The sequence below is a fragment of the Colobus angolensis genome, unplaced genomic scaffold (assembly GCF_000951035.1).
Source record: "Colobus angolensis palliatus isolate OR3802 unplaced genomic scaffold, Cang.pa_1.0 Scaffold502, whole genome shotgun sequence".
In the NCBI taxonomy this organism is placed as follows: domain Eukaryota; kingdom Metazoa; phylum Chordata; class Mammalia; order Primates; family Cercopithecidae; genus Colobus; species Colobus angolensis.
Window position 1 is genome coordinate 409,499 of NW_012118511.1, and position 9,466 is coordinate 418,964.

At 63.0% G+C, this 9,466-nt stretch overlaps 2 protein-coding genes across 3 annotated transcripts in view; both read right to left on the reverse strand.

Annotated features, from left to right (window-relative positions):
- MRPL28 (mitochondrial ribosomal protein L28) overlaps nucleotides 1–113 on the reverse strand; it is a 3,616-nt gene extending 3,503 nt beyond the window's left edge. The window contains exon 1 of one of the 2 annotated variants that reach the window (XM_011960083.1): nucleotides 36–113. The gene's annotated coding sequence lies outside the window, so the exon portion shown is untranslated. Of the gene's footprint in view, nucleotides 1–21 lie in introns of both variants that reach the window. The other variant, XM_011960084.1, reaches the window with a different exon arrangement.
- Nucleotides 114–328: 215 nt separating this feature from the next.
- Nucleotides 329–7,036, reverse strand: TMEM8A (transmembrane protein 8A). The gene is made up of 11 exons (XM_011960086.1): nucleotides 6,820–7,036; nucleotides 6,479–6,606; nucleotides 6,016–6,284; nucleotides 5,608–5,927; nucleotides 4,826–4,916; nucleotides 4,614–4,737; nucleotides 4,239–4,375; nucleotides 3,716–3,894; nucleotides 3,500–3,646; nucleotides 2,152–2,268; nucleotides 329–1,828 (listed from the first exon to the last, which is right to left on the reverse strand). The coding sequence occupies exons 2-11, from the start codon at nucleotides 6,532–6,534 to the stop codon at nucleotides 1,532–1,534; spliced, it is 1,737 nt and encodes a 578-aa protein (XP_011815476.1). The 5' UTR covers nucleotides 6,535–6,606; nucleotides 6,820–7,036; the 3' UTR covers nucleotides 329–1,531.
- Between the last annotated feature and the right edge of the window lie 2,430 nt (nucleotides 7,037–9,466).

Below are 9,466 nucleotides of genomic sequence, written 5' to 3' on the forward strand. Positions count from 1 at the left end.
GGTCTCCCCGCCGCACCCCACCGGCCCGCGCCCACCTTTCAGAGCTCTAAACCCGGCGCCCCACCGGAACCGGAAGCCGGTCTGCCGCGCCTGGCCCTCCTCCCACCGCTGACTGGCTGCAAAGGCCATCCGTCTACCCCCCTCGTTCCGCCCCCTTTAGGGACCGTAAAAAATACCCTGCAGAGACAGCCGCAGCAGCTCAAGGCACCATTGGCAATGTGCGGCCCAGGCGTTTCCGCAAAAGGGCGACGCGGGCGGGGCGGGGGTTGTTCTCCCGGGGCCCACTTACCCTACCAGGGAAGGAGCGCAGAAAAAATGTGAAAACTCGTTTAGTTTGAAAAATCACTGTAGAATATTAAATTCACCAATCACAGATAAATCAGATCTACATAAAAATATGTCTTAATGTCTTAGAATTTCCTTTTACTCCAAAACACCCCATATATACATGTTTCTCTTTTATAAGCTTAGAGATTGCTTTGGTGGTCAAAGGCAGGGTGGCTGGGGGAGGTAAGACCCTCAGGAAAGCCACACCCCGGACAAGACCCAGCAGGGAAGCCCCCAGAGCCAAGTGTAGGAGGACTCCACCCGGGTCTAGCCGCCCACTTCTGCAGGGTGGATCCAACACTCACAGGCCTCAGGGAGGGGCCAGGTGCTGCGCCTGGTCATGGCTTCCCCCACGAGGCTTGCATGAGGAGCAGAGACAGCCCAGTCTCCGGAACACCCACAGGGCACAGAGACAGCCCAGTGCAGGGGGCAGACACCACCACAGCTCCTGGGACCCAGAGAAAGCTCCCAGAGGGAGGCCCAGGAACGCTGGGGCAGATGGACTGGGCTGGGTAGGGGTTCCTTGTGGGCCAAACCCCCAGAGGAGCAGAGCACCCCAGTTCCAGGAGACACTTCTCAGGGACCCAAGGCTCCAGAGCCAAGAAAAAGGGAAGGGCGGGGCGGAAGCCTGCATCCCCAGCGCCCATCAGCTCTGGTGGAGACCTTGGTCTCCAGTCCCTGTGATGACCACAGCAGCAGAGGGGGATCCTCCATGCCCCAGGCAGGCTGGCATCAGGGCCACATAGGGGCCAGGAGCAGGGGTCTCGGAGTTCACAGCTCCCAGCTCCAGTGGTGGGCTCAGGGTTCCTGGGCTCCATGGGTCTCTTACCACAGCCTCACCAGGGAACAGGACCATAGGGAATCCTTCACCCCATCTCTAGCCACCCGCAGGCCAGCAGAGCACACAGCCCCATCCTCGCACAGGCACCTGTGGTCTCCAGGTAACCAAGCCCAGGCCCCAGGGGCCACTGCAGACAGCAGCTGGGATCTGCAGAGGGACCTCAGCAGCCAGCAGGCAGCTGGCGGGGAGAGGTGCGTGTGAGGGAGGGGTGGCCCTCTCCTCAGTAGGAGGAAGTGAGAGGGTACCCAGGCCAATTTTATTCAGCTGGAAATCAATCTGTCCAGGGCTGAACCAGGTGCCTCCCCCTCGATGCAGCTCCTGGCTGAAGAGGTCATCAGAGCAGCAGCTGTCCCCAGGCTGGTGTCACGTCACCGTGTACAGTTCCTCCCGATCGTTCTTGCAGATCTGATAGTGGCAGGGGAATTTCTGCGAGCAGGTCCAGGGCTCGGAGTGCTCATCAGGTGGCGGCAGCAGCAAGGCTGCGCTCCCGGCCAGCAGGACATGCCAGATGCTGTGGGTGTAGTAGTAGTTGTCGCTGGTCATCATGGAGGTATAGATGGCAACGCCCACGGAGGCCATGGAGATGCCAGGCAGGAGGTAGAAGGTCCAGCGCTGCCACGAGGTGGGGTAGCACTGGCGCCGGTGCCCGCAGCGGTAAGTCTAGAGAAAACAGCCACGCAGGCATCAGTGCAGCCGCAGCTCCCAGGGCCCAGAAACAGTGGTTACTGGGGGCCTGCCCAGGTCTGGGCAGCAGAATGACAAGGGTGGGCTGCTTCAAGGGGGCTTAAGGGCACAAGGCCACTGGTCCTCAGGCCCAGGCCTCAGGGACACAGCCATGCTGGGCCTCTGTGGGTGCCATGGCAACTCCCAGCAGATACGGGAATTCACTGGTTGGAGCAAGACCGGGAACGTGGCCAGAGCAAGGGGCCAGGCTCTCTTCTGCGAGCATCTGGGCAGCAGTGCCAGCCAGCCCGGCTCCTTACCCACATGGAGGCCATGATCACGAAGGCAAAGAGGCAGGGCCCCAGCATGTTCCAGATGCCCCTGCGGTCCAGCTGCAAGGACATGGCGATGACCAGTGTGCCCAGAAGAAACAGCACCTGGGCAAGACACAGGGATGACTGCAGGGACATCTCTGAGGGCTGAAGGCCCAGCAGGAGCAAGTGTACCCCAGGGCCCCACAGCACCTCTGCCTGCCCCCTGGGAGCTGCTGCCACCCTCTGACCAGCTCTGCCAGCCTCTGACCAGCTCTGCCAGCCTCTGACCAGCTCTGCCAGCCGGCAGGGACACGCCCCTCCTTCAGCTTCTGCATTGCATCCACAGATGAATGTGGCCAGGCAGGCACCTCTGGGGGACTAGAGGGTGGTCAAACTGGACAGCCACATATGGCAGCCCTGCACCCACACACTCACTAGCCCTCTGTACCCCTGGGTTTCCAGGAATCCCCCATCAGGGTGGCTTCAGTCTCCCCCACTGTTCCACAGGGAGGAGCTCCCACCCCCCAGTCTCCATCAGACACTTCTGCCCACAACCTACAGTTCTCTGCCTATCTGCAGGTTCAGGCCCTGCACTCAGCCCTGCAGGACCCTAGTGTTTCCCAGCCTCCCCCCTGCCCTGGCTGTGGGGCTCCCATGGGTACCCCCTTGGGGCAGCACCCAGCCTGCAGTTCCCAGAGCAGACGGGAGGGCAGAGCATGAAACTCACAAACCTAGGGCACGAGTCTCCCCATGCCAGGGCCAGCTGCCACAGAGTCCCCAAAGCATCCTTGGCACCAAGGACCCAGGGAGCATGGGTGGGGGCTTCTCGAGGGTAGGGGGCCTGGCCTCCCCTGCCTACCACCTTCCTTCCTGGCATCCTCCAAACAGCCGGCACTGCCCCCTCACAACTGCCTCCAGGGTCTCAGACCCGCATCTCCGTGTGGCATCACAGAAGACATGAGGTTTCTTTTCTTTTCTTTTGTCACCGAGGCTGGAGTGCAGTGCTGTGACCTCGGTTCACTCCAACACCTCCACCGCCCGGGATCAAGCGATCCTCCCACCTTCGTCTCCCGGGTGGCTGGGACCACAGGCATGCACCCACTACGCTCAGCTAACGTTTCGATTTTTTGTACAGCCCAGGCTGCTCTTGAACCCCTGGCCTCACGGGATCCTCCCCCAGGTGTTGTGATGACAGGTGTGAGCCGCCAGAGCCACCACGCTCGGCCGAGATGTGAGGTTTCCAGGGGCTGTGCCCAACGCCAGGTCCGGCCTCTCCCACGGTACTGCCTTTCGCAGGCTGCACTCGGGGGCCCTGCTCCCCCAGAGCCCACACCCTACGTCGAGGGTCACTCACGTATTTCAGAACTGCCTTGAGCCGCGCCATGCACAGGATGGTGACCCAGATGGCCGCCCCGGAGCCCAGGAAGTCGCAGTACTGCAGCGTGTCGTAGTTGAGGATACACAGCACCGCCTCCCCGGGCTGGTCGCAGGCGTGGTAGAACTGTGGAGAGGCTCCATGAGCGCCATCCCGCCCTCCCACCCCAAGTCCCTGCAGGAGGGGCCAGCCTACCGTGGAGAAGAACATGGTGTAGGCGTAGACGGAGGCCTCGACCAGGAAGAATCGCTGCACTGAGACGGTGATGGGGGCCAGGAACATGAGGTTGCTGAGCGTGAGCAGCAGTGCGGCTGCCCTCTGCTGGGCCACCGTCTGGGCTGTGCTGTTGTCCGTGCAGCTCCACCCACGCCAGCCTGCGGGCACAAAACCCCACGGCGGAGGCTGGGGGCGCTGCTGAAACTCGGGGCCCACCCCTCACCCAGACCCTGCAGAGAAGCCCCTTCATCACCCAGGAGCAAGCTGGGTAGGCACCGTGGGCGGGGGCCAAGGTCAGGAGGCAGTATCACCCCCGGGGATACCTGGTGCCTGTGCCAGGCAGACAGATTGTTGGCGGGGAACAGGGGAGTGGGGAGGAGGCTTTGCCCCTGCAGGGGTCTCTCTCCAGCCCCTTGTGGCGCTTCCCCAGGGGAAAGGCATAGCATGGCACTGGAAGCCAACAGCAGCAGCGTCTCGGGGCGGGCGGGGCCCTGGCCCTCACCTGCCTTGCAGCTGCAGCCGGCATACAGGTAGCTGTGTCTGCGGAGCAGGAGGCACTGGCCGTAGGGTCCACAATCGTTCAAACAGGGCACCAGGTACAAGGTGGTCTCCACATGGACCACAGCCTGCTCACACTCCCTTTGAGGAAGGGGCCACAGGAAAGCTGGTGCAGTGGTCTGACAGCCCAGCTGCCACCTGCACACCCAAGAGGCTGACGGACATGAGAACCCAGCATTGAGGCCCCCAGCTTTCAGTGGCCCTGGAAAAAGCACCCCTCTAGCTGAGTCACTCAGAATGCCAACCCCAGGCAGCCCGGCTGTGATCCTGAGTGAAATGACAGGTGCCTGACCCCCGTCCCTGCCCTAGCTTTACTTACTCAGCGTTCTCAGGGCACATGAGCTGCAGAGAGAGGTACCAGTTGTCTGTCTCTGGGTAGGGGATGATGAGGTTGGCCCTGCGAGACCAGGCGCTCAGAGACAAGGGGTAGCCCTGGAAGAAGGCTGCAGGGAAGCCAGAGGGCCCCATCAGAGGAGGCCGGGGTAGGGAGCTGGCTGGGGCCACGCTGATGGTGACGCCTGCCCATCATACCTGTGGTGCAGTTGAGCGAACTGTTGAAGCCAAGGAAGGGCGAGGCAGCGTTCACACAGGCCACTATGACGGTCTCATTCCGCATCTCTGTCTGGAGAGGGAGGCAGTGCTGGCTCAGCCCCAGCAGCCCCTGGCCGCAGTGGGGTCATCCACCCCACATGCCAGCTCAGCCTGCTGCTGGTGCCTTTTTTTTTTTTTCTGAGACAGAGTCTCGCTCTGTCGCCCAGGCTGGAGTGCAGTGGCGCAGTCTCGGCTCACTGCAAGCTCCGCCTCCCAGGTTCACACCATTCTCCTGCCTCAGCCTCCTGAGTAGCTGGGACTACAGGCGCCCACCACCACGCCTGGCTGATACTTTTGTATTTTTAGTAGAGACAGGGTTTCACCGTGTTAGCCAGGATGGTCTCAATCTCCTGACCTCGTGATCCGCCCGTCTCGGCCTCCCAAAGTGCTGGGATTACAGGTGTGAGTCACCGTGCCCGGTCAGTGCTGGTGCCTTTCTCTGAGACTCCTGCAGGCTCCGGGCCCACCGGGACTCTTCCTCCCCGGGCCCTGGGACGTCCTGCCTCCACCCCACCTCTGACCCTAGCTACCCTGGGGCCTGCTGACAGGACAAGGCTGCCCAGCAGGGTAGGCGCCCCCAACATGGGCCCCTGTCCTGGCCCATGCCTGCTGGTGTCACTGTGTTGCCTGTCCCAGTGCCAAGGTAAACGAGGAGGCCCCGCAGGGGCCGCCCGACGCCCTGCCCGAGCCCAGGCCACAGGCCGCTTGCAGACAGCAGGTACCTTGTTGGCCCGCAGGGAGATGGTGAGGGAGCCCCCACTGTCCATGCCGGTGTTCAGGCGCAGTCGCATCACGGACGGTGTGTTCGGACACGCCCTCACCGAGACCCTGTCCAGGAGCTGGAAGTGCACGGACACCACGTCCATGTCCTCCCGCGTGACTGGGTAGTTTGTGAGGCAGAAGGGACCGCGGTCCACCCTGCCACTCCTGCCCAGATCCTGGTGGTCGGGGCTCAGGGAGGGCAGACCAGTGGAGGCATTGAAGCTCTGGTTTTGGCTGCTCTGCAGAAGGGGCCGGACGGTTACACTCTGTGGCCTGCAAGCTGCCGAGAGGACAAGGGGTTTGGTTGGAGGAAAGTCTAGGGATCTGGGGAGGGGCAGGGCCATCCCTCCAGCCCTTGTGCAGCCCACCTGTGAGGGCAGCTACAGCACTGAAAGTCACTGTCCCGAGGGGCCCCACCAGGCTCTCAGCTGTCACTTGTAGCCACCGGTCCCAGGGCGGTGAGGGCAGCAGTAGGCGACAGGGCCAGGGGGCACTGGTGCAGGTGAGCACCTTCTGGAAGTTGCTAGGCAGGGTGACCGGGCCCACGGTGAGACGCACAGGGCAACCCAGGCTCCCGCTGGACACACAGTCCCGCAGCTCCAGCAGAAGCTCCCGCGTGTAATCGGGGACAAAGACCCTGCAGCAAGGGGACACAGCTGGCTCAGCCTCTGCCATTCCTCAGCCCACCTCATGGGGACCCAAGGAGGCCAGGCATCTGGACTACTTCCCAGCCCAACCCCAGGGCTCAGGGCCAGGCTCTCGCACCCACTCCACCAAATCTGAGGTGGGGCCGGAGGCCAGAGCCGGGCCGCCCCCCCAGGCCCCGCTCACTTGAGGTAGCTGGGGTGGGAGAGGAGAGTGTGTGGAAGGGGCACATCCGGCTCCATGATTGAAATCTCGACCACCCGTGTGACCAGCAGGTCAGGCTGGAAGACGTAGGCACAGGTGGGAGCCAAGCCCTAGGGAAAGAACAGATGTGGGCAGGGGTGGTGTCAGAGAATGCAGGCATGAGGGCAGGGACCCACCAGAAACCCCACGCATGCAGGGAGCAGGGCTGGCCCCAGAGCGCAGTGTGGAGCCTAGAGCAAGGACCACCCCAAAGAGGTGCACGGCAGGGACTGGCCATCGCCGCGAGGTTCTCTGCCTCCATCCCGGAGGGCAGCCCCTCTCACCTTCAACTCGATCTTCTGGGATGAGGGGGGCAGGTGGGCGGCCACGAACCAGTCCCCGGGGGCTGGGTGGGAAACGTTGACAGAGGCATTGCTTAGCAGTGCAGCGCTCAGCGGCACCCTGACCTGGAAGGAGGGCCGCACCGAGGTGTCGTCTGGGAAGCTGGTGCCCAGTGGGTTGATGACCGGAGGAGCGCCAGAACGGAAGTGCCTGGAGACGGGAGAGCAGCACAGGGCTCAGGCACAGGGCTTGGCCAGGCGCGGGGGGTGGGCAGGCAGGCAGGCGGCCACCTACACGGTGATCTCTGCGTCGGTGCAGGCGGTGCCGCCCTCCCGGGAGACCTGCAGCAGCCAGCGCAGAAGCACGGTGTCTGGGGGCACACGGAAGCGGAAGAGCCTGGCACTGCCGTACCAGCTGTAGAAGGACAGCTTCTGCGGGGCCTGCGAGAAGTGCTCGGACACCAGCCCCACCTCTGTGAGGAGAAGGAGGCGTCAGCCAGGCTGGGCGCCCTCCTCCAGGGCCGCAGATGGGGAGGATGAGGTCCCCAGAGGGAAAGGGCTGGAAGCCCCGGGGGACCCACCTGGAGCCCTTGGCACACCAACTCTGACCTTGGTAAAGGTCACGGCCGCCCTCTGGCCCCTCAGCCAGTCCTCTGCCATCCCTCCCCAAATGACCTACATCCCACCCTCCGGGCATCTGGGTCTTTTCACAGCTGCCATCTTACTGCAGCAGCTTCCAAACAAGCCCCAGGGCACCTCAGCACCCATCGCCACCCTAATGCCTCCAACCTTAGAAGACCCCACTCCCCACGCACGGCCAACCCAGGTGGAAGCTGAAGGACCCAGCAGGTGTCAGGAAGGAGCCCCTGCCCCTCATCACAGAAGCCCTGGCCACCAAGGCCAAGGCACGGGCCTCCCACCTCCTCTCAGCCTTCCACACCCCCATCTCTGGATGGGCTGGCTGCCTGCTTGGGCTACGATGTCTTTGGACACAGCCAGACCAGAGCCCAAATTCCCCCTTACCCAGAGGGAGACCCCGCGTGCGGGAGGGACCCAGGCCAGACGCCTGGCCAGCCATGAGAACAAGGGCACAGCTGGCCCCTGCATTCCAAGCGGGCAAGGCTCCTAACTGTCCTTAGGGAACGCGCCCATGCCTGGTGCGGGGATGGAGAAGGGCCCGCGGGAGACCATCCTGCTCATGGCCCCAGGCGAGGACTCACAGGCTCTCACCCCCAGCCCCCGTGCCAGTTCCGTGCCAGTTCCGGCCTCGTGCCCTTGTGACCTTGGGCATCCTTCCCTCCCTGGGTCCCAGCCTTCTCCTGGGTAGGTCAGGGTGGAGGGCACGTCCCTTTGGGGGCCCCTCCCTCCGAGGTTAATTAATGACAAAGGCTTCAGGAGGAAATGCACAGTGGACACAGCAGGGTGCGGCATCCTCCCTCCGCTGCAGTTCGCTGCAGTTCCCCGTCCTGCACTCAGGAACCCTGCCTAGGTCTCACTGGAGAGTGGCTGGCTCAGGCCCAGGCCTCTCCTGAGGAGGGAGACAGGTGAGCAGCAGGCTCTCCTGCCAGCCTGGTGACCCTCCCATAGAGGCACCCGAAGAAACAATATACCTGCCAACAGCAGCCTGTCGGAAAAGCCAGGCCAAGCTCCAGGGAAGCCTGGCCTGGGGGCTGGGCAGGGGCGGGGGCAGGCTCCACCCACAACGCACTCCAGGCTTTCCAGGTGTCTGCTGGCCACCAGGTCCCACCCACCAGGCTGTGGCCTGATAATGTGGGCAAAGAAAACTCAAGCCCCCAGGACCACGGTGTCCTGGAGAGAGCCGGCCTCTGTGGGGACGGGCAGGGGAGGCCACCTGCAGCACACAGCCCCTGGGCCTGCTGGGGCAAAGCCCTCAGCCCCTCTGGCCCTGGAGCGCCAGCCTGAGGGCACCTAGAACCCAGCTGGTGGCTGTGAAGTTTCAGCAGGTACACAGAGATAAGAGATCTGTTCAAGGTTGTCCTAACACCCAGTTCCCGACTCCCAGGGCTCACACCCCTCCGGGCCTCTCCCAGGGCTCTGTAGCCCAAGCTCCCTGCCCAAGTCGCCCACACTACCAGGCTGTTAGCGGTGCTCTGAGCCCAAGGTGACCACGGAGTGAGGAGGGCCAGCTACACACCTCCCTGCCTGCCCCACAGCTCCTCCACGGACACAGCGCTGGGTGGGGAAGGTGGGAATGCAAGTCCCTGCCCCTGTCCTGGGAACGTGAGTGAAGACCCCTGACCCACATCCTCCAAACCAGGACAGGCACCCATGGGAGACCCTGACCACCCACAGTTGCCACAGAGCACCTGCTCCACAGTAGGCTGGCAGGAGTGAGGGGCTGAGCCAGCCCATCAGGCCTCTCCACTGCCCACACCCAGTTGTTCCATCTCCCAGGGACCCCTCACCAGGCCTGCGTTCTGGGACAGGGGCATTTCCTTTGCCAGTTTCCTAAGGTTTTGGTTTTTTTGAGGGTCTCACTCTGTCACCCAGGCTAGAGTGCAGTGCCATGCACACGGCTCATGGCAGCCTCAGCCCCCCATGTAACTGGAACCGCAGGCTCACATTACCACACCCAGGTGATTTTTTTTTTCTTTTTTTCTTTTTTTTTTTTTTGAGATGGAGTCTCGCT

What these genes read in the sequence shown, in the direction of transcription:
- TMEM8A (XM_011960086.1), bottom strand. Translation starts at nt 6,534, where the DNA reads ATGGAGCCGGATGTGCCCCTTCCACACACTCTCCTCTCCCACCCCAGC. An exon ending in TGCTGTAGCTGCCCTCACAG is followed by an intron (nt 5,928 to 6,015) that starts GTGGGCTGCACA and finishes TCCTCTCGGCAG; the next exon opens with CTTGCAGGCCACAGAGTGTA. An exon ending in TGATCATGGCCTCCATGTGG is followed by an intron (nt 1,829 to 2,151) that starts GTAAGGAGCCGG and finishes TGTTTTCTCTAG; the next exon opens with ACTTACCGCTGCGGGCACCG.